This window comes from Hyperoodon ampullatus (genome assembly GCF_949752795.1).
Source record: "Hyperoodon ampullatus genome assembly, chromosome: 18".
Classification (NCBI taxonomy): domain Eukaryota; kingdom Metazoa; phylum Chordata; class Mammalia; order Artiodactyla; family Ziphiidae; genus Hyperoodon; species Hyperoodon ampullatus.
In genome coordinates, this window is record NC_136931.1 from 51,408,602 (window position 1) to 51,431,809 (window position 23,208).

Here is a 23,208-nt window from a genome sequence, read left to right on the forward strand (position 1 = left end):
TCCCTCTACAGTGATGCCTTCAGTCTCGTCAGCTCTAATGAGTGCAGGGCCCTTCAGAGCTCAGCAACAGTGTCCCAGGCTCTGTGGTCCCCACCCCATCCAGCAGTCCCCAAAGGGACTCAGAGGCCCCCATATCAGCAATCTCCCCGTGGGCTGGGGGTCTCCCTGCAGGTGGCGAGTGGGGGCCGCGGCAGCTGCGTCCCCATGAGGAGGGGAGGAAGATGCCGGCTGAGCTGCTACTGCTGCTGATTGTTGCCTTCGCCAGCCCCAGCTGCCAGGTGCTCTCATCACTGCGCATGGGTGAGGCCCTACAGCGCCCCCGCTGGCCCCTGCCTCCTCACAGACCCTCCCAGAGCCCTCCCTGGGGCTCTTTTCTGGGCCTGCCAGCCCCTCAGGACCCAGGGATCTGGGCCTCGGCCCGGCAGCCCCCGGCTCCTTCCTCCCCCGGACCTAGGTGTCTGGATCCCGGCTCTCTCCAACCTCAGATCCGGGAGTCTGGAGCCCTGATCCCATCTCCAGCCTCCCTCAGAGCCAAGGAATCCAGGAGCCCAGCCCTTCCTCCCTCAGGACCCAGGAGTATGGTCCCCCAACTCCTGTGTCCCCTCAGCTGCCATCCTGGACGACCAGACAGTGTGTGGCCGCGGTGAACGTCTGGCCCTGGCCCTGGCCCGGGAGCAGATCAACGGGATCATCGAGGTCCCAGCCAAGGCCCGCGTGGAAGTAGACATCTTTGAGCTGCAGCGGGACAGCCAGTACGAGACCACGGACACCAGTGAGCAGGGCCACAGGGGCCGTGGGGTGAGGCCGGGCAGGCTGGTGGCCCTCCATCTGCTCCTCGGCCCTGGCCGCCTCAGCTTGCCATGTTCTCTTCTAGTTCCATCTGCCCTTTCCTTCCTGTCTGCACTGCCCTCTCCTTCCCAGAGATGGTGCTGCTGGGCCTGGGGCGGTGGGGAGAGCATCAGCCCCCGTGCTGCCCTGGAGGAGCTGAGGGCCTCGTTTGAAAGAGAAGCTTCACAGCTGGCTGGGGACACTTAGCCCCCAGAGCTAAGTAATGAGGGGCCCAGGCAGCGAGGCCAGGGTGCCTCAGGGGGCAGGGACAGCGAAGGTGTTCTGGAGAAGATGAAACTGAAGCTGAGCTCTGCAAGATGGGCAGGATATAGAGGGAGAGGTGTTGCTCAAGGTATGCCCCGTGGAACACAACCAGCCCTATAGTAGGGGTGCATGAGTCTGTTGAATACTCACAGACTGAGCAAACGTCCCTTGAACAGACGTGCTGGGGACATAGGCCTTTGGGAGATGCTGCCTTCAAAGGTATTTTAGACAGATTTCTTTCCTGCAGGCCTTTATCAGAGCCTTTGTTAGGTTCATGTGTGTTTCAGATCACTGAGAGGGAGAATGGGGTCCAATGTTTCCTGGACTTTTTTGACTGGTATAGCACAGAACACAATGAGAGACCGGGCTGGAGGGTATGGAGGGAGATGGTATTCCAGGCATGTGCCTGTAGTCTGGAGCTGGGGCGGAGGGGAGGGCTGAGTATTTGGAGCCCAGGAACTTGATGTGGGGTTGCACCTACCCTGAACACCTGGACTCAGGACGTGTTTGGGGGGATTGTGAGAGACTTCTGGACTGGAGTGTGACTCCTCAGTGGGCGGTGAGGCTGGGCAGATTGACAGGCCAGCTCGAGGAGGTCTCCAGGTCAGGTTGAAAGATGCTACCTTCACCTACAGGCAGTGGGGAGTCATTGATGGGTTTGGAACAGGGAGCTGGTGGAAGTGGAATCTGGAAGCTAGATTTGAGTAGCTGGCAAGGAGACTGGTGCGTGCCTGAGTTGACAGCCCTAAAGTAGGACGGGGAGGAGGGGTCGAAGAGAAGCGGACAGATAGGAGAAAATTTGGGGACAAAAAAGAGACAGGATTTGGTGACTAATTGGCCATTAGGAGGAAGATTGAAGGCAAGGAGCATTTCCAGGTATTTGGAGTGTGTAACTGGTGGGACCCTCACCAGCATGGAAGACACAGAAGGAATAAGTTTGGAGGAAGATGAGACGTTTAGTTACGGTGCTCTTAGTTGGATGGCTGCCTTAAGGAAAAAAGAGGACTTATCAGCTCATGTCACTAAAAGGCCTAAAGATTAATTTCAGGCTTGGTTGAATCCAGGTACCCAAATGATATCCCAGGATTGTTTCAGGCAAGGCTTAATACAGGCACTCAAATGATGTTCCGGGAACCTCTTGTGTCTTCATCTCTGGGTCCTACTTTCCTCTAAATTGGCTTCATTTTCAGGAATGCCCTCCGCAGCTGGTGGCAAGATGGCCTCAGCTGCTCAAAACTTCGCATCTCACCAGTTTAGCAAACCCAGTGATAATTTTAGCAGAAGACCTGGGGAAGGCGCTCAGTGGCCTAGTTTGAGCCTGTCCCCATCTCTGAACCGATCCCTGTGGCCAGCACAGTGTGGTTCTTTGATCCTGGGTCAGGTATCAATCAATTCTGGGAACCATGTGATTCCCTCAGGAAAAGTTAGGGTTCTGCCACGGGGAGGATGGGCACTGGACAGGTAAAAACCAAGGCTTCCGTCCACCTCCCAGTCTTAAGATGCACACATGTTTAAGGAGAAAGAAAATGAAAGAAAGAGGAGCAAGGAAATGCAACAGAGGAATGGTGTTTGGGGTGTAGAGTGTAGAGGGGACCTTGGCTCTGGGTTCAGGGTAGAGGGGGTGTTGGATGCACCTTAGGTTGTGCGTGGTTAAAAAGCTTAAGAGAGACAAAGGCTGAGAAACCAGGCACTGGATTTGCAGCCAGAAGGAGGTCCTTGGTGTATCCTCTTCATTTCTTCCTTTGTCTCCCTCTTGGTCTGAGCCAGCCCTCTGTTGCCATGTCTCCCTGTCTCCCTCTGTCTCGTGCCCCCTCCTTTTGTCTCCTGCGGTGGGCTGGGTCAGGGACTGGGCTTCTGGGTCCCCCGGTGGTGGAGGAGGATCAGGCAGCTCCATGTGGTGTCGGGTTGTCTCCTGGGCCAAAGCAGTTCCCTGAGGGCGGGGACAGAGAGGAGGAAGAGGGTGCCTGAATCTGCGGTCTCTTCTCACAGTGTGTCAGATTCTGCCCAAGGGGGTCGTGTCTGTCCTGGGGCCCTCGTCCAGCCCTGCGTCGGCCTCCACCGTGAGCCATATCTGTGGGGAGAAGGAGGTGAGGCGGGAGCGCGGGGTTGGGGGAGGGCGATCCCTGGAGGCGAGGGCTGGGGAGGGGGGAGCAAGGTGGAAGCAAAGGTCCTTCTCTGTTCAGATCCCCCACGTCAAGGTGGGTCCCGAGGAGATGCCCCGCCTTCAGTACCTTCGCTTCGCGTCTGTCAGCCTGTACCCCAGTAACGAGGACGTCAGCCTGGCGGTCTCCCGGATCCTCAAGTCCTTCAACTACCCCTCGGCCAGCCTCATCTGCGCCAAGGCCGAGTGTGAGGGAGGAGAACTGTTTTTTATTTTATTTTATTTTTCTGGACGCGCTGCCCGGCCTGTGGGATCCTAGTTTCCCCGACCGGGGATTGAACCCAGGCCCTTGGCGGTGAGAGTGCAGAGTCCTAACCACCGGACCGCCAGGGAAGTCCCACGAGGGAGGAGAACTGGATGCCTTGTTTTCTATTTCCCCAAACTCCCCTTCCCAAGACATCTAGTCTCTCACAGTCATGAATGCCCCCTGATTTTAAGGCTCAGGGGATCCAGACACAGACTCTCCTAGTCTCCACCATCCCTTCCCCTTCAGGAACCCAGACCTCTGGTTCCACAGACCACCCCCTCCCCACCCACTCCCGCCCCCAAAGAGACTCTTTAGTCCGCAGATAGTGACTGGGCACGTGCTCGGAGCAGGACCCCTGCTAGGTTCCGGTGGTTTAGCTGTGAACAACGCTAGGCGTGGTCCCCGGCTTCCCGGAGCTCCGGGGCCACTGGGGGACGCCGTGGTTGAGCAGTTGTGATGCGGAGTGTTGCGAGCTCTCAGGACATAAGCGGGGGTGATCCAGCCCTAGTCTGGGAGGTTCAGAGCCTGCCTCCCAGAGAAAGGGACCTCTAAGCTGGGCCTGAAGGGTAGGGAGGAGGTGAGGTGGGAGAGGAGAGGAGGAGCATGTACCAAGCAGAGGGCCGGGCAGGGCCGGGCAGGGCAGAGGCGAGGCCCCGGGAGGCTCAGAGATGCTCCCAGCGTGGGAGCAATGAAGCAGGACCCGGGAACGGGGCATGATCACTGAGGGCCTTATGTTTTTCCCTGAAGACGATGGGGGCAATGGAAAGTACCCACACCGGGCAGGGACGAGTGTGTTGCAGGAAGAGCTCCTTGGGCTCTTTGGCTGCAACACAGAGGGCAGACTTGGAGAGTCCATGACGTGAGAAGTGGCATGGAGAGCGGCTAGAGGCGGGGAGGGATGGTCCTGGTTAGGGCTCAGGTGGTGGCACGGGGACGGAGGGGCCAGGATGGATTTGAGGAGAGTTGTGAGGGAAGGGAGAGGGTGGGGTCATGGATGGTGACCAGGTCCTGCCCGAGGAGGAAGGGACAGTCAGTTCAGGGGCACACGCTGGGTTTGAGGTGTCTTTGAGACATTCAAGTGGAGACGTCTGGGAGGCTGACGGGCTTGTGGGTCCTGCTGGAGAGGGAGAGGGCCATGCTCAGTCACCTCCAGGAGGGATTCCTCTTTCAAAAGGTATTCACTGCACACCTGCCGTGGTCCAGACTTTTTTTTTTTTTAATTTTTACTTATTTATTTTATTTATTTATTTTTGGCTGTGTTGGGTCTTTGTTGCTGTGCACAGGCTTTCTCTAGTTGCGGTGAGCGGGGGCCACTCGTGGTGCGCAGGCTTCTCACTGCAGTGGCTTCTCTTGTTGCGGAGCACGGGCTCTAGGCGCGCGGGCTTCAGTAGTTGTGGCGCATGGGCTTAGTTGCTCTGAGACATGTGAGATCTTCCCGGACCAGGGCTTGAACCCCTGTCCCCTGCATTGGCAGGTGGATTCTTAACCACTGAGCCACCAGGGAAGTCCCCAGACATTGTTCTTGGTATTAGGGATGTGGCAGTGCATGAGCCAGGCCCTTGTCAAACCTAATGAGAAGAGCCAGGCAGTGGACATAGAGAAGACGTGGTCTGGTCAGGAGCAGTGAGTCCTGTGGACAAATAGAGGAGGATGACGGGAATTGGGAGAGCTGGAGTAAGGGGGTGCAATTTGAAATAGAATGATTGGCGTGGGCCTCACTGAGTAAAGATCTGGAGCCTGGGGATCTGGAGAGGAGCGTTCCAGGCAGAGGGAACAGCCAGTGCAGAGGCCGTGGGGCCTGTGTGTGTGTGTCTGTGTGACAACAAGGAGGCCGGCGTGGCCGGAGCCAAGCGAGTGGGAGAGGAGGAGATGAGGTCAGGGACACAATGAAGCGAGTCGGCAGATGGAGTTGGGCCTTGGAGGCTGTGAGGACTTTGGCCTTCACTCTGAACCAACGAGAAGCCATTGCAGGGTTTGGAACAGAGGTGGACACATCTGCTTTACAGCAGCAGCTCTGGCTGCTGTGTAGGGAACAGACTCTCCGGGGGCAGGCGTGGCCGATGTCACAGGTGGGAGATGACAGTGGCTCGGGCCAGGGCCGTGACTGGGACGCGGTGCCATGGGGTGTGTTTTGAAAGTAGAGCCTGGGTGGATTGGCCGTGGGTGTGAGAGACAGACAGGGGCCAGGCTGCCGTCAAGGGTTCTGACCTGAGCTCCTGGCCGGCTGGAGTCTGTTCACTGGCCCGGCGAGGTGTGGTGGTTTGGCGCGGAGCGCAGATTGCGGCTGTGCACACGTGAGGTGTGTGACGTTTGTCACGCAGCCCGGTGGGGGCAGAAAGGTGGCAGGAGACAGTGATCTGGAGGCAGGGGGAGGTCTCGGTTGGGACTTCAATTTGAGAGGACCCGAGCATCAGGCCCCTGGGCCCAGCACCCCAAGAGAGCCAGCTTCACTCCGAACAGCCACCCCACATCCTGGGCGAGCCCTGGTCCTCTCCCCAGCTACCCCGTGCCAGAGAGGAGGGAGCGGCCACCCTGTCTCCAGGCACACGGAGGGGCTCTAACCCTGGGCCCCACCCCTCCCTCAGGCCTGCTGCGATTGGAGGAACTGGTGCGCGGCTTCCTCATCTCCAAGGAGACGCTGTCGGTGAGGATGCTGGACGACAGCCGGGACCCCACGCCGCTGCTCAAGGAGATCCGAGATGACAAAGTGTCCACCATCATCATCGACGCCAACGCATCCATTTCCCACCTCATTCTCCGTAAGGTGGGTCCCCACCTGATTTCCCCTCTCTGGTGGGTCCCCTCTCTGATTTCCCTACAGGGTCAGGAGCAGAAACATGGGGTGACAGAACAAGTCAACCAAGGCCCACAGGCCTCAGTTGTCACGTGGTGGTCCGGAGCCCCACTTCCTACGTGCAAACACTAAATAGGAAGTTTTGCCTCGCAGCTCAGCCGCTTGCTGGCTGCACCCTTGGTTGGACCCTGGACAGTCGCCTTCCCTCTCTGTTTATGCTTGCTACCTCCGTGGGGTGCCATGAGGGTTAATGAGTGAAAGGTGGGGGAGCACTGGGACAGCCCCTGGCCCAGAATAAACGCGGGCGTAGTGGGAGCGCCCTGTCATCTTTACTGAATGCCTCTCCTACTCTGTGTCGAGGTGTTTGCGCGCCTTCTTTAATTTGGCTGTCGGGACTTCCCTGGCGGTCCAGTGGTTAGGGCTCCGCGCTTCCACTGCAGAGGGCCCTGGTTCTATCCCTGGTCGGAGAACTAGGAGTCCACAAGTCGTGCAGTGTGGCCAAAAAAAAAAAACCAACAAGGTAATTTGGCTCTCACCCCAACCTGCAGGGCAGGGCAGGTATGATACCATTTTTTGGATGAAGAAGCAGGGGTTCTGGGGGGGGGGTGCAGGGAATGGACTGTCTCAAGGGCACCACCCAGGAAGGGCCAGCGCAGGACCTTTCCCCATGGGCCCTCCGCAGGCCATCCAGTGGTGGCCCACATTCATTAATCATTCATTGTTCCCTGCTCTCAATTTTTCCTCATAATCTAATCTGTATTATTTATTTTTCTCCAGTTTTTAAAAAATTAAAACCATATATCATTGCCGATCGTAGCTAACAGGAAGAAGTGTGGACGGAATCCACAGGGCTCTTGAGGCTTAGAGAAAAGATTTCGGGTTCTGGAGGCAGACAGTGCAGGCCTGGGCTGGGGTCCCAGCCCCTCCTGTGTGAGCCAAGTGACTGGTGGTCACTTTCCTCTCGAGCCTGCATGTTTCTGTCCTGGAATGGGCTGTAACCCATGTGATAACAGCTCCTGCCACACAGGCAATGCAGTCTGGTGCCATTTCATGTTCTAATGGTGGTAGCAGGACAGAAGTGGACACTCCTAGCATGGAGACGACTGTGAGAAAGGGGGCTCACAACATGAATCTTGAGATTTATTTATTTTTATTTATTTTTTTGGCCGCGCTGCACGGCTTGCGGGATCTTAGTTCCCTGACCAGAGATTGAACCCGTGCCCCCTGCAGTGGAAGCGTGGAGTCCCAACCACTGGACCGCCAGGGAATTCCTGAATCTTGAGATTTAAATTGGCTGCCTTTCATTGCAAAGTGCTTTTAAAGTTTACAGGGGGTGGTTTTTCTGACCTGTGATCAGGCTGAGCCCTACACATTAGCAGCCCAAACTTGGCTTTGGGGCAACCTGGGGGTTAAGGTTAAGGTTGCCCTCCCCCACCCTGTTTCTGAGGTGTCCCTTTGCCTGTCTCTTCTAAGTGACCTAAAGAGGGAGGCAGGCACTTGAGGGTGTCATTCTCTCCTCCAACAAAATCTTCATCCCACCTGGGGCACTAGTCACCCTGCGGGACATGAGTGACCAACGTCTCCCTCTGCCCCCACTTGTCTCCTTTTCCCTGTCTCTCTCTGTCTCTGGGTGTCTCTTACTGTTCCTCATGGGGTGTCTCCTTGCAAGGCCTGTCTCTAAATCTCTCTTGCTCTCTCGGCTTCTCCCCATGTCTGCCCGCTGTGTTCTCCAGGCCTCGGAGCTGGGAATGACCTCAGCGTTTTACAAGTACATCCTCACCACCATGGTGCGTACCCCCTGCAGCCCCTGAAGCCCCCATCTCCCTCTGCAGCGTCTGCCCTGACATGGGCCCAGCCCCTCCCTCACCCCCTCTTCTCGGTCCCAGGACTTCCCCATCCTGCACCTGGACGGGATCGTGGAGGACTCCTCCAACATCCTGGGCTTCTCCATGTTCAACACCTCTCACCCCTTCTATCCTGAGTTTGTGCGCAGCCTCAACATGTCCTGGAGGGAGAACTGTGAAGCCAGCACCTACCCCGGCCCCGCGGTGAGCTCACACCCTCGCCCCCGGCACACAGGCACCCTGCACACAGACACTTCCGAGGCCCCTTCAGGCCTTGGCCGGTTGTGCTCAGAACCCTCCGGTGCCCCACTCGCTTTCTGAGAACATCCACGAGGCCTCACAGCGTGGCCCTGAGCTAAGTCTGACCTCTTTCTTCCTCTCCACCTCCCAAGCCGCTCCAGCCACATGGGTCTCCTCCAGGTGCCTCTGCTGCCCCAGCACATGCGCACCTCAGGGCCTGTGCACTTGCTCTTCCTGCTGCTTTGCGTGCACTTCCCCAGGGAACTAGCAATTCGCTCCCTCCTCTCCAAGTTACTGCTCAAATGTGCCCCTGTTTACAAAATTGCAAACTACCCACCTTTAGCCACCTTCCCTGCCAGATTTTTCTCCATAGCATCTACCTTTGCTTATCTAATCACCATGTGGCTTGCTCTATGTTTTGCTTAGAGGTATGTACAGATATTTAGCTTGTAAGTTCCGTGAGGGCGGGCGTTTCTATTTTGTTTACCATGGTATCCCCAGCATCTAAAACTACCTGCTCAGAGTAGGTATCCGATAATATATGTTGAATAAATGCAAACATACAAAAGATGCATATTTATGTGTATTTGTTCACAAACATCTAGCCATACACCAAGGTACTGAGACACTCCTACATGCACAAAAACTCACACAGACACTGAGCCTTGCAGTCAGACATGTGCGTGCAGGGCCATTGCACACATACACGGACAGGGGAGCATCCATCCGCACCCCACACCTACCCACCCAACACGGATATTCAGACCTTTGCCCCACCCAGCCAAGACGCACTCTCCTAGACACACTCCCATGTTGGCCGGCACCGCTCGGTGGCCAGTTTGTGTCGAGCCCTCCCTGTGTGCCAGGCGCTATTTTGAGCACTTTGCATGCATTGTCTCTCTTGAGCCCCACGTGAGCACTCGGAGGCAGAGATAACTGTCACCCTTCCTTTACAAGGGAGGAAACTGAGATTCTGAGAGACGTGTGGACTTGGCTCTCTACAGGAAATAGTAGGGCCGGGCCTTCAGCTCAGAGCCTCCCAAGCCCTGGACTCATAGCCGTTACACTCTCCTGCTTCCTGCACATCAGGCCCACCCTGTTTATAGATAAATAGGCATGTTTGTCCAGCCCCACCCACATAAATGTGTCCCCAGACACACTCAGACAGGGGCTGTGGCTGTCTCCCCCCACCCTCCATGACTCTACATCAGCCACAGAGACACACGGATTCCTGCGCCCACCGACATCCCCCTTGAGGGTGACAGCTGGCCGTCTAGGCAAACCCTCTCAGACGTGCCCTTCCCCGAACAGACACGGGCTGCACGCAGTCAGGAAGAGCTGCCCCCATGGCGGCGTGGGCAGCATGCACGTCTTTCCCACTGTCATCTCCGATCCCCTAGAAGACCCTCCTCGCTTCTGACCTGCGTGGTTTTATGTTCCTGGAGAGAGGAGAGTTGTCTCAGGGCTTGGGGGTGGCACCACGGGGCTTTGGGGCTCCCCTGGCTGAGCTGCATCTTTCCCATCCCTCCCCATCTCTGCCCTCCCCACACCCCACACCCCAGCTCTCAGCTGCCCTGATGTTCGACGCCGTGCACGTGGTGGTGAGTGCCGTCCGGGAGCTGAACCGCAGCCAGGAGATCGGTGTGAAGCCGCTGGCCTGTACGTCGGCCAACATTTGGCCCCATGGGACCAGCCTCATGAACTACCTGCGCATGGTGAGCTGGGAGCGGGGAGGGCCGAGGGGGCGTGGCAGCCTGCCTCCCGGGGGGGGGGGGGTGGTGCTCACTGTGTCCACCCCGCGGCCCCCCCCCGCCCTGTCCCCCAACCTCCAACCCCGGCCCCGCCTCCTGCTCTCCCTGGGCCTCACGTTCCCGTCTGTCTCTCCTCTCCCGGCCTTCCTCTGCCTGTCTGCGCTGCTCTTGCCCCGCTTCTTTGTTCCATCTCTTCTCGTTTGCTGGCATGTTGTCTTACTCGTTTAACTGTGGTCCTTCCTGGTCCCTCTCCCTCTCTCTCGTCTCCTCCATCTCTGTCTCTTCCCCTCTGGGCCCCTGCCACCCTTCCCTCTGCCCTCCTCCCGCCCTGCTAGGTAGAGTATGACGGGCTGACTGGGCGGGTCGAGTTCAACAGCAAAGGGCAGAGGACCAACTACACCCTGCGCATCCTGGAGAAGTCTCGGCAGGGCCACCGTGAGGTGAGCATCCCCAGGACGATGCCAGAGCCTGGATGGAGCTGGGGGCCGGGGCAGGGCGGGGCAGGGCCCAGAGGGCTGCGGCATCCTCAGGCGGGGCCTGTGCTGACAGTGCCCTCTCTGCCCCAGATCGGGGTGTGGTACTCCAACCGGACCCTGGCGATGAACGCCACCACCCTGGACATCAACCTGTCGCAGACGCTGGCCAATAAGACGCTGGTGGTTACGACCATCCTGGTGAGTGGCCCTTGTGGGGACAGGCGGTAGATGAAGGTGCCTTTCCTGAGCGGTGCCCCAGGCCAGTCCTAGTGAGGAGGAGGGATGCCTGGGCTGGCACGGCACACAGACCAGTGGGGACATGACCCAGGCACCCAACAACTCCTGACTGTGGCCGCAACATCACCAACCTAATTGCTGCTGGAGCAGCGGTGGGCACAGACTCTGCCATCAGAGCCAGGTCCAGCCCTGGGTACTGCCAGCCTGCCGATGCATGGCAGAGATGGGAACGACTGGCCTCATGAGGATCCCACGAGGCGGTACAGGTGGGGCGCCTCTCTCAGCGCCTGGCCCAGGGTAGGCCCCTGTAAATCACCATTGCTAGAGCAGTCGTTTTGTCACGTTTGCCCACCAAGTGTATTGACACATGCCAACTTATTTAATATCCATCTTGAAGAGGCTCAGAGAGGTGAAGTGACTTGCCCAGGTCACACAGCAAGTACAAGGCACAGCCAGGATGAATGCCATGTCTCTTATAAGGCATAGCCAGGATGGATGCTGCGTCTCTGAGTCTCCAGAGCCCAAGTCTTGACCACTGTGCTCTGAATGTCCAGTCCTCTCCTTCCTGAGCACCAGCCGTGGAGATGGTCCTCTAGCCCCTGGAGTGTCACTCCTGCATTTTACCAGACCAGAGACCGAGGTGCCTTCGTGTGTCAGCGAGGATATATGGAGCACCTGTTCTGCACCAGGCACTGTGCTAGGCCCTTGCAGGTGTCACTCATTAAACTTCTCAGCTAGTCGGTGAGGTTTGTCCTATCTTCCTCCTTTTGAAGGTAAGGAAACAGGTCACAGGGCTTGTCCCTGCTGGAGCTGAGTGACATGCTCAGAGCCCCTGCCCTCTCCGCTGCACCCTGCTGCTTCCTGCCAGGAGTCCAGGGAGGGGAGGCGCACAGGACCTGGGGAGCAGGAAGCTGCCTGAGCCGCTGGGCATCATAGCAGCTGGGTCCCTGGCCCGCTGGCATCCGTTGTCTGGGCGAAGCCCCTCGGTAACCGTGAGCTGGGCCGGCTGATAGCTGTGGATGCTGAGGTTGAGAGGATTACCCAGGTTCCGCAGGACGTCGGAGGCCCCTTAAAGCAGCATGTCACAGAGCTATTTCCTCTGTCCCTAGGGAGCTCCTGACCTAATGTGGACCTCCTCCGGGGGAGGGCCAGATGGCTTACAGATGGGAAACCAAACACTTCGTAACAGCCTCACTCAGGGGCCCTGAGGACCAGGCCAGGCTGGCTGGGAGACGGAGCACCTCTGCACGTGTGGGAGTGGAGCCAACCCCAGAGGCTTCCTGGGGTTCTCGGTGGGGAGCAGGGGCGGAGGTCAGGGAGGGGGTATCAGGAGAGCAGGGCTGTGACCCCCGGGGGGCTTCCAGTCTTTTCCCACACTTGTCTCCCGTTCTCCCCAGGGCCCCTGAGCCAGTGTTGCCCTCTTCCTGACCTTCATTCTTCTCTTGATGGAGTCATTCATTTGCTCATTCATTCCACAAATATTTACTGAAGCTGCCCTGCAGCCAGACCTCACACATATTCTGGAGGCGGAGGAATGAGTCCCAGGTGGTCCCGTGGCCTCCCTATCCTTGAGTGACCCTGCAGTGAGGATCCCAGTCTGATGGAGACAGACCTGGACACAATCATTCCCACACAGGGTAATAAGGGACCCCCACAGAAAGGAGGGGCTGCCTCAGCCTTCGAAGGCCTGAAGAAGGCTTCACAGAGGAGGTGGTGTTAGACAGGGCTTTAGAAGCCGTGTAGGAGTTGGGTGCACAGAGAAGGAGGGGCCTGGCCTTCCAGGCAGCAGGAACCACAGGAGCAGGGGGCCTCAGGAGGTGTTTGCCAGATCGGATGCGGAGGCAGCGGCCTCAGTGTGCACAGCCGGACCTGCCCATTCGTTCACTAACATTTTCAGACTTGTGTTTCTGGGCTGGGCCTGCTCCAGGCACTTGGGGATTCAGACATGAGTCAACCTGGCGCTGGGTGCCGGGGACAGGAAGCTTTCAGGGCTTGTCTTATTCCCTGCTCTGTCCCTTGGGCCTGGGGTGGTGCCTGGCACCTAACAAACATGGAGGGGTGGTGAGTGCTGTGACAGCGGTGGGGAAGGGGCTCTGGGGAACTTATCTATGCTTCTCCTGGTCGTTAGCGACCGTTAAGCAGGAAGGGGCAGGGCCAGATCTGGGTGTCAGAAAAGCGGGGCCCTGAGGGAGGCTGCAGGAGAGAGAGACGCCCCAGGTTGGGGAGGATGAGGCCTGAGCTGTCTGGGGCTGTGGGGACAGAGGGGATCTGATGTGGGATGTTGATGGGCTGGGCTGGGGGAGGGAGCAGGTGGGGTGGAGGCTGGGGCTGTCCCTGGGTGGTGCCCACACATCTGGAGCTGAGCGAGGGCGGGCTGGTGCCAAGACCGAGAGAGGTCCCTCAGGAAAGCTGGGGGTGCAGGAGAGGTGCCCCAGGGGATGAGGTTTTGCAGGGCCCTTCCCCAAGCCCCAGGCCCTTACCCCTCCCAGAGAGGTTCTCCCTTCATCAAGCTGTGACATCTCGTCCTGCTCTTTGGTGCCTCTGTGGTCAGACAGACCTCACTTGCATTCCTGGCTTTGCCTGAACCTCAGGTCATCCAACTCTCTAGGCTCCATACCTTCATCTGTAAAATGGGTCTAATAGTCCCACCTTGAAGGGCTGTGGGAGGATGGCATGAGATCAGCAGGTGCCCCTGGCAGTGTCCTGCTGAGAAGATGTGCTGAGCACATGTGAATCCCTTTTCTCTCCCCATCTGGCATCATCAGTAAGAATAGCAGTCGGGAATTCCCTGGCTGTCCAGTGGTTAGGACTCTGCGCTTTCACTGCTGAGGGCCAGGGTTCAATCCCCGGTTGGGGAACTAAGATCGCACAAGCCGCGTAGTTGGGCCAAAAAAAGTAAAGAATAGCCATCATCGTGGCCAGAGTCTTTGAGCTGTATGCTGAGCTCTTTGCTGGTGTTACTCGGCGTTCATGGCAGCCCTGAGGCAGGTACCGTTGTGAACTCCGATTTTCAGACAAAACTAAGGCACGGGAGGGTTAGGTGACGCGAATCGCGCAACTAGAGGATGGCAGAGCCCACGTGCTTCTACATTGCACCACACCACGTCGATTTCTGCTTCTTTCCAAGCCCTCGCTTCTGCGTTCTAGGCCTGGCCCTGCCGTCCGTACACTTTGTGACCTGGGTGGGTCTCTTCTCTCTGTCCTCAGCTTCCTCCTGTAAAATGAGGGAACTAAAATATTCATAATAAATTGAAGGGGGAAAACTAGATCGGGGTCCTTTAAACTGCCCTCCAGGAAGTCTTGGATATGGAATTGGGTCCTGGCTTCACAAAAGGGTCCAGGCAAGCAGCTTGTGAGGAATGTTCTAGAACCCACCCTACTTTAACATTTCTTAGTTTCAAGGGATTTTTATAGAAGTGTAACATGCATACAGAAACTTGCACAAAGCGTTAAGTGTACCACTCATTGAATTTGCAATAACTGAACACACCTGTGGGACCAGCTCTCCCACCCCCAGCTCTCCATATGCCCCTTCTGGTCTCTAACCGCCCCCCAGGTTAGCTTTGCCTGCTTTGAACTTCACATAAATGGCATCGTATTCTATGTTCTCTCTCTCATCTGCCTTCTTGTGCACAACACGTGTTTGTGAGATTCACCCATGTTGCTGCAAATAGTTTAGTCTCGTTATATGTCCTGTTATATGAACGAACCGCGATTTACTTACCCACCAAATTGACGTGCATTGAAGTTGTTTCTAGTTCTTTTGTTATTGTGAATTGTCCTGCTGTGAACACCCTACCACACGCCTTTCGGTGAACATGTATAGGCATTTCTGTCGAGTGTCTTTGCAGGAGTGGAACTGCTGGAGTTTTCCAGCCTTGGTAGATGCTGCCAAAGCATTTTCCAAAGTGGCGGTACCACTCCCCATTCCCACCAGCAGTGTGTGAAGGAGAATTCCAGTCGCTCCTCAGTTTTGCCAGTGCTGAGTATAGGAAGGTGCCAACCCTATTGTAGGTTTAACTTACATTTCCTTAACGACCGTGGAAGGTGACCACTTTTTCATTTATTGCCTATTTGGAACCTTCTTTTGGGAAGTCCCTGCTCAAATCTTTCTCTATTTTTAGAAAATTGGAATATCTGACCTTTTTATTGATTTGTAATCTATATGTTCTGGATATAAGTTCTTTGTTGGAATACGCATTGCAGAGAACTTCTCCCACTTTGTGGCTTGCCTTTTCACTCTTGGTGGTATTATTTTTGGCTGTGCCGTGCAGCTTGTGGGATCTTAGTTCCCTGACCAGGGAATGAACCTGGGCCCTCGGCAGTGTAAGTGAGGAGTCTTAACCAGTGGACGGCCAGAGAATTCCCCTCAATGGTATCTTTTTTTTTTTTTCCAATATGTATTTATTTATTTGGCCGCGCCAGGTCTTAGTTGTGGCATGCGGGATCTTTGTTGCTGAGTGCAGGCTCTTCGTTGCGGCGTGTGGGATCTTTAGTTGCAGCTTGTGAACTCTTATTTGCAGCATGCGGGGTCTAGTTCCCTGGCCAGGGATTGAATCCGGGCCCGCTGCATTGGGAGCACAGAGTCTTAGTCACTGGACCACCAGGGAAGTCCCCCCAGTGGTATCTTTTGATGAAAAGATTTTAAATTTTCCTAAAGTCCATTTTATACTTTTCTCCCCGCTTTACGGTTAATGCTTTTATTTATTTATTTATTTACATGCTTACTTATTTATTTATTTTTGGCTGTGTTGGGTCTTCGTTGCTGCGTGCGGGCTTTCTCTAATTGTGGCGAGCGGGGGCTACTCTTCATTGCTGTGCGCGGGCTTCTCATTGCAGTGGCTTCTCTTGTTGCAGAGCACGAGCCCTAGAGCGTGTGGGCTTCAGTAGTTGTGGTGAGTAGGCTCAGTAGTTGTGGCACACGGGCTTAGTTGCTCCACGACATGTGGGATCTTCCCAGACCAGGGCTGGAACCTGTGTCCCCTGCATTGGCAGGTGGATTCTTAACCACTGCACCACCAGGGAAGTCCAGTTAATGCTTTTAGAATTTAAGAATTCTTGGCATTTCCCTGGCGGTCCTGTGGTTAAGACCCTGCGTTTCCATGGCAGAGGGCATGGGTTCGATCCGTGGTCGGGGAACTAAGATCCAACATGCCACGCAGCACGGCCAAGAAAAAGAATTCTCTGCCTACCCCAAGTTCATAAAGCTAGTCTCCTATATGTTTCTTGAAAACGTAATAATTTTGCCTTTTACATTTAGATCTACAATCCACCTAGAATTGATTTTTATGTATTATGTGAGGTAGGGGGGATCAGAATACATTTTTTCCATATGGATGTTTTATTGAATGGTACCATTTATTAAAATGTTCATTCTTTCCCCCTTCAGCACAGTCTTACCATCAAGTATCCATTTATGTGTGGGTTTCCAAACTCTCCATTCTATTGTCTGTTTGTCTGTCTTTGCTCTAATACCACATTGTCTTAAACACCACAGTTTTATTTATTTTATTTATTTATTTATTTATTTTTAACATCTTTATTGGAGTATAATTGCTTTACAATGGTGTGTTAGTTTCTGCTTTATAACAAAGTGAATCAGTTATACATATACATATGTTCCCATATCTCTTCCCTCTTGCATCTCCCTCCCTCCCACCCTCCCTATCCCACCCCTCTAGGTGGTCACAAAGCACTTAGCTGATCTCCCTGTGCTATGTGGCTGCTTCCCACTAGCTATCTATTTTATGTTTGGTCGTGTATATATGTCCATGGCACTCTCTCACTTTGTCACAGCTAACCCTTCCCCCTCCCCATATCCTCAGGTCCATTCTCTAGTAGGTCTGTGTCTTTATTCCCGTCTTACCCCTAGGTTCTTCATGACCTTTTTTTTTTTCTTAGATTCCATATATATGTGTTAGCATACGGTATTTGTTTTTCTCCTTCTGACTTACTTCACTCTGTATGACAGACTCTAGGTCCATCCACCTCACTACAAATAACTCAATTTCGTTTCTTTTTATGGCTGAGTAATATTCCATTGTATATATGTGCCACATCTTCTTTATCCATTCATCTGTTGATGGACACTTAGGTTGCCTCCATGACCTGGCTATTGTAAATAGAGCTGCAATGAACATTTTGGTACATGACTCTTCTTGAATTATGGTTTTCTCAGGGTATATGCCCAGTAGTGGGATTGCTGGGTCGTATGGTAATTCTATTTTTAGTTTTTTAAGGAACCTCCATACTGTTCTCCATAGTGGCTGTATCAATTTGCATTCCCACCAACAGTGCAAGAGTGTTCCCTTTTCTCCATACCCTCTCCAGCATTTATTGTCTGTAGATTTTTTGATGATGGCCATTCTGACCGGTGTGAGGTGATATCTCATTGTAGTTTTGATTTGCATTTCTCTAATAGTTAATGATGTTGAGCATTCTTTCATAACACCACAGTTTTAAATTGTCTTAATACCCAGTAGGGTAAATCCTCCAGTTTTCATGTTCTTCTTTAGGATTGCTTTGGTTCTTTTGATCTTTTACATTTCCATATGCATTTAAATATCATCTCTAAAATTTTTTAAATATTTTAATATTAAAATTTTAAACTGGGGGCGGGACAGAAGTTAATTAAATAGGATTAAGTCGCATTCAGTTTAATTCTACACTAAATAGAATTCAAAGCGTGTGGGGAGGGGGGGAGTGAAAAAATCCTCCCCTACCCTCTCCAGTCCCCCATTTTTTTCCCCATCCTCCCAGATGTGTCTGAGCATGTACAAGCCCATACCCACTTTTTCCTTCACAAAGGATAGCATATTGTACACGTTGTTCTGTAGCTTGTTTTTTTCCTCTGAATAGATCTTATAGAGCTTGTTATTTTAGTAGTTGCCTGGGATTCTTTGATGACATCAATAATCTTTTTAACCTGTTCCAAATTAGGCTGTTTCAGTCTTTGTTCCTGAAACAAGAAATGTTGCCATGATTCTCCTGGACCTACATTTTTGTGTACAGGTGCATAGCCATTCGTAGGATGAGTTCTTAGAATCAGACTTAGCAACATCCCACTGTCCGTCTGCAATGCTGGGCTTCTGCAGAAGGTTCTTTTTGAAGAAATCTGAAAACCTTGGATTAGAGGCTTCTTAAAACCCTTGGATCTGATGGTCTGGGGCTGCGGGTTGAGTGCTAGATCATTGTTTTCTGACCTAGAGTTCTGTTCACAGGCCTCAGTGCCTGTTTTTGGCTCTATCAGCTGCCACCTGATCCTGAGGCCTCAAACCCAAATCCAGAACCCAGGTGCCTCAGTCTTGAATTTGAAGATCAGCTTGGCCTGGTGGGAGGAACGAGGGCTTTGGAGAGCACAGCAACTGGGTTTTGAATCCCAGCTCTGCCCAGTCTCCCCTTCCTACTGCCTGGCTTCAGCTGTGTGACCTTGGGCAAGACACCTGACCTCTCTGAACTTCGGTTTCCTCCTGTGTACGTCAAGAGGGCTGCATGAGCGCCTTCCAGCTCTAACACTGGGTGTTTGTCTAGAGAATTCCTGATTTCTGATTCTCTAGCTTTGATACCCGGCCAGGCCCCACCCCCCCTCTCTGTGTCTAGCTTCTCCCAGCTCTGCTCTTGTTTAGTCTGGCATAGGGCTTAAGAGCAGAGCTTTGGACTCAGCCTGACTTGTCCATCTCAGCCACTCACTACTTCACTTCTCAGGACCTGTGTCCCCATCTCTCAAATAGAGGTAATAATACTGACCTCCTACGCCGACAGAGTAGCTGTCACACAGCAAGCCCACAAGAAATGCTAGCTGCTGCTGCTATTATTAGTATTATCTCATTCCTATTCCTGGTTTCACAGTTTTGAATTTGAAAATGTGGCTTGGGAGAGAGAGAAAAGCTCTGACTTCCCTCCATCCCATCTCCCCTCAGCTCTGGGACTTTGTTGGGGTCCTGGAATCTAGTCTATAGGTACCTTATAGCACCTATCACTGTATAACAAACCGCCCAAAACCTGAAGGTTTCCAACAATAACGATTATTATTTCTCACAATTCTGTGGGCCAACTAAGCAGTTCTGCTGAGCTCACTGTGGTTGCATTCAGCTGGTGTCTAGGCTGGGCTGTTGGCCGGCACATCTCGGTTCACTCATTCTTCCTCATCCTTCAGCAGGCTGGCCTGGGCTTCCTTTTTTTAAAAAAATTATTTATTTATTTGGCTGCATCGGGTCTTAGTTGCAGCACGCGGGATCTTTTGTTGTGGCTCATGGGCTCCAGAGTGCGCAGGCTCAGTAGTTGCAGTGCGTGGGCTTAGTTGCCCCGCTGGCATGTGGGATCTTAGTTCCCTGACCAGGGATCAAACCCATGTCCCCTGCATTGGAAGGCGGATTCTTAACCACTGAACTACCGGGGAAATCCTTGGCCCGGGCTTCCTTACACTGGGGTCCCAAGAGATCTCTCTGAGAGCCCAGGCTCTGAAAGTCACACAGCACTACTTCCAACACATTCTGTTGTCCAAAGCAAGTCTCGAGGGCCGCTCAGACCCAAGGAGTGGAGAAATCCGCTCTATCTCTTGACCGGAGGAGCTGCAAAATACTGGGCATCTACCTCGGAGCTCAGTAATTTTGGGCTGAATGAATGAGAGGTGGCAGAGGTCACTTGACCTCTGTGAGCCTCAGTTTCCACATGTGTAAAGTGAGTCTAAGGATACCTCCTGTGGAAGGTCACTGTGAGGAATTTTTTTTTTTTTTTTTGCGGTACGTGGGCCTCTCACTGTTGTGGCCTCTCCCGTTGCGGAGTACAGGCTCCGGACGCGCAGGCTCAGTGGCCATGGCTCATGGGCCCAGCCGCTCCGCGGCATGTGGGATCCTCCCAGACCAGGGCACAAACCCGCGTCCCCTGCATCGACAGGTGGACTCTCAACCACTGCGCCACCAGGGAGGCCCTTTTTTTTTTTTTTTAAATGGTCACGCCACACAGCTTGCAGGATCTTAGTTCCCCCAGCAGGGATTGAACCTGCGTCCTCGGCAGTGAAAGCATGGAGTCCTAACCCCTGGGCCACCAGGGAATTCCCGCTGTGAGGAATTAAATTGATAAAATCCAGAGAACGCATACAGCACAGGGGCTGGTACTTCGCAGGTGTTCAATCCACATGGTAACCATATGGGTATTATTGCCAAAGCTCTTCGGGCTGATTCCTAAGTAACTCCTTTTATTCCTAAGTCCAAAGTGACACTGTACAAACAACGATTTAGACAATAACTATGTAAGATAAGTATCCCTTTTGTTACCATCATCTTCATATGCCTTGTCTTACTAGCACTTGGAATATTCTCTCTGCTTTTGTCCTTATTTGGCACAAAAAGGGTTGGTAAAGTTTGCTCAAACCCCTCAGAAATAAGCATCAACATAGCAAAACAGCTGTGGGCCAGAGATTGCAAACTGTCAGGTGTTTGTTTAGCCTGCAAAGCATTAAAAAAAAAAATGGTATTAGAATTTGAACTGTTGCTAACCTTTAGAATCAGGAGATTTTACAAAACAACCTGGGTTTCCAAATTCTCTTGACATTGGACCATCTGGCATCTCAGGCCTGCTTCCCTTGTGGCAGCATCGGGCTGGAGCTAAATCCTGGTGGGGCAGATCCTCTTTGATCTCTTGGTGGCTCATGAAGTCAGTTTAATGGGTCGTTATTGGTTGTGTAGAAAAATGAAGTACAGCAGGATGGAAAATAGGGTATATTCTGCCATAGTCTTAAGGGAAAGGACTGCTTTGTGGAACGAAGTCTAGTTACATGTGTGCAACTGTGAGCACACAGACATATGTGTATGACTTGGATTACAAGTAAAATATATATCTTACTGCGGGTTTTAGCCAAAAGTTTGAAAGTTTGGCACAATCTCCATCCAGTCTGATTCATTCAAGTTACCTGCCTCCCTTGTAGCCATTTGAGCTTGAGATGAGGTTGTCTGGTGGAGATCAAACCAGTTTCCTGCAATCTGCTAGGGCCTGGCAGGGTCCCCGTGCTTTTTCCCTGGTTCTGAGTATTTGTTTTTGTTTTGGTAGTTATTTTTAGTTTTAGTTTTTAAATTGAAGTGTAGTTGATTTACAGTGTTGTTAGTTTCAGGTTATACATATATAGGTATGTATATATACATATATTCTTTTTCAGATTCTTTTCCCTTATATCTTCTTACAAAATATGAGTAGAGTTCCCTGCGCCATAGAGTAGGCCCTTGTTGGTTATCTATTTTATATACAGCAGTGTGTATTTGTTAATCCCAGTCTCCTAATTTACATGCCCCCGCCACCGACTCTGAGCATTTGTAAGCAGGGGATGAAGGCAAGGACTCCGTCATCTCCACTCTGCGGCAGGTTCCTGATCTGGCTGCAGCCTGGGCCCTGGGACCCACGACCCAGCCCCCAGATGCCCCAGTCTCTGACCCCCCCACCCCTTCTCTCCTGCTTCCCCAGGAGAACCCGTACGTCATGCGCCGGCCCAACTTCCAGGCCCTGTCGGGGAACGAACGCTTTGAGGGCTTCTGCGTGGACATGCTGCGGGAGCTGGCCGAGCTGCTGCGCTTCCGCTACCGCCTGCGGTTGGTGGAAGACGGGCTGTACGGGGCGCCCGAGCCCAACGGCTCCTGGACGGGCATGGTCGGCGAGCTCATCAACCGGGTACGGCGGGGCCGGGGCTGAGGAAGGGGCCGTGGGTTGGGTGAGCAAGGGCGGGCGGGCGGGCAGCCAGTGGTGCCTCAGAACCAGCCTGGCGCATACAAGGGGCGGGAGCCGATGGTGCGCTGTGTCCCTGTGGCTGGTGAGCACCATGGGGCGGGCACAGTGGGGAAGAAGGGCGATGCATCCCTTCCCATGTTCCGCTTTCAAATGCTTCCCTCACGCCACCTTGGCTTAGTCGGTGCTCAAAGATGTGTTGAGTGAATGAAAGAGACGTGGAGTGGGAATTGGACAGACGTGGAGGAGATGGAGAAGGCTTCCTGTGAGAGGCAGGGATAGGGCTAGGCGGCCGGGACGTGCTCTGTGCCCAGCACCTGCCAGGAGGTGGACGTGGAGGCTGCCTGTTGCGCTCCCAAGGTCGCGCATTCAGTAGGTGTTTATTGAGCACCTAGTGTGTGCCTTGCACCACGCTGGCGCGGGATATAGTGGTGAGCACAGGGGACCTGGACCCTGCTCCCAGCAACTTAGGGCCCCACTGAGATGCAGAAAAGCAAATGACCACAAGACAGAGCCATTGGCTGATGGGGAAAACTCAGAGGAGGCACCCAGAGGCTCCTGACCCAGCCAGGCATCCAGGGAGGGCTTCCCAGAAGAGGTGACGCCCAAGCAGATTCCCAAAGAGTGTGAAGGAGTCAGCAGGGTTGGGGTGGGGTATGGGAGAAGGGCAATGTGTTTGATGGCATTTACAAACAGTGGGGGGTGGGTTGGGAACATGAGTAAGAACAAGTTGGGTGTGGGGCGTATTAGAAGAGCAGCTGGGCCCTGAGTGTGGGCAGGATTTGAATGTAGGTGAGGAGGGCAAGAGGCAGTGGGGTGGGGGGTGGTAGGCAGGGGTGCAGCGGAAAAAATATTTTGGAGTCAGACCAACCTGGGTTTGAGTGCTGGGGTGAGTCATTTCTTTCCTCGGAACCTCAGTTTCCTCTCCCTAGCATGGGGATAATGATACCTGACAGGTCTGTAGTAAGGTTACAGACACGCTGCACACGTTGCTTGTCATAGGTGGTTCATCTTTTTATTCCACTCATGAGAAGCCATGTGGGCGAATGCCCAAAAAAGACAAACAGGCCCCCAGCTTAGGGGCACGTCCAGGGCAGGTGTGTGGAGCCGGGACCTGTGGCCACAAACGGTCAGGGTGGCCTTGACATTGGACTTGGCTGACAGCGTCAGAGACTCTCACCCTCCTGAGCCCCTGAATGTCACCAGGAGAGACGCAAAAAGGCCACTTTGCTTGACAAGGATGTGTATCCCGTAAGGCACTGATTTTCGAAAGTTGTTTTGACTGCAGAGCCTTTGACTGCAGGGCCCTGGACAAAGCAGAGCTGCTCTGGGGGAGACAGAGGTTGGGGGTGTCCCCCGGGTTCTGGTGGCTCGGTCTCCCTCACCCCACCCAGCTGGCAGGCCCAAGGCACTGCCCTACAGGCAGCCAGTTGGTTGAAAGCTTCTGCCCTGGGTGGGTTCAAGAGGCTGAAGCCAGGGCCTGAGGAGACAGGAGGCAGGAGCTGGTGGCCGGACGCCCACCTCGCTGGCAGGCTTCCCTGTGACCTCATTGCCATAGCCTGGTCCCCAGTCTCATAAGCTCAGAACTTTTGTTCATCAGGGCCCCCAGAAATAAGACTCCAGGAGGGCAGCCCTCCCCAACCAAAGTCACCG

At 53.9% G+C, this 23,208-nt stretch overlaps 1 protein-coding gene across 2 annotated transcripts in view; it reads left to right on the forward strand.

The window, feature by feature from the left end:
• Nucleotides 1-206: 206 nt before the first annotated feature.
• GRIK5 (glutamate ionotropic receptor kainate type subunit 5) overlaps nucleotides 207-23,208 on the forward strand; it is a gene marked incomplete at both ends in the record, with an annotated part of 47,450 nt that continues 24,448 nt past the window's right edge. Inside the window, 11 exons of one of the 2 annotated variants that reach the window (XM_079723995.1) lie at nucleotides 207-300; nucleotides 608-772; nucleotides 3,082-3,179; nucleotides 3,276-3,441; nucleotides 6,086-6,264; nucleotides 8,028-8,081; nucleotides 8,181-8,342; nucleotides 9,941-10,093; nucleotides 10,465-10,569; nucleotides 10,696-10,803; nucleotides 21,298-21,501. In XM_079723995.1, coding sequence (XP_079580121.1) covers nucleotides 222-300; nucleotides 608-772; nucleotides 3,082-3,179; nucleotides 3,276-3,441; nucleotides 6,086-6,264; nucleotides 8,028-8,081; nucleotides 8,181-8,342; nucleotides 9,941-10,093; nucleotides 10,465-10,569; nucleotides 10,696-10,803; nucleotides 21,298-21,501 — 1,473 coding nt within the window. The remainder of the gene's footprint in view (nucleotides 301-607; nucleotides 773-3,081; nucleotides 3,180-3,275; nucleotides 3,442-6,085; nucleotides 6,265-8,027; nucleotides 8,082-8,180; nucleotides 8,343-9,940; nucleotides 10,094-10,464; nucleotides 10,570-10,695; nucleotides 10,804-21,297; nucleotides 21,502-23,208) is intronic. The other variant, XM_079723996.1, reaches the window with a different exon arrangement.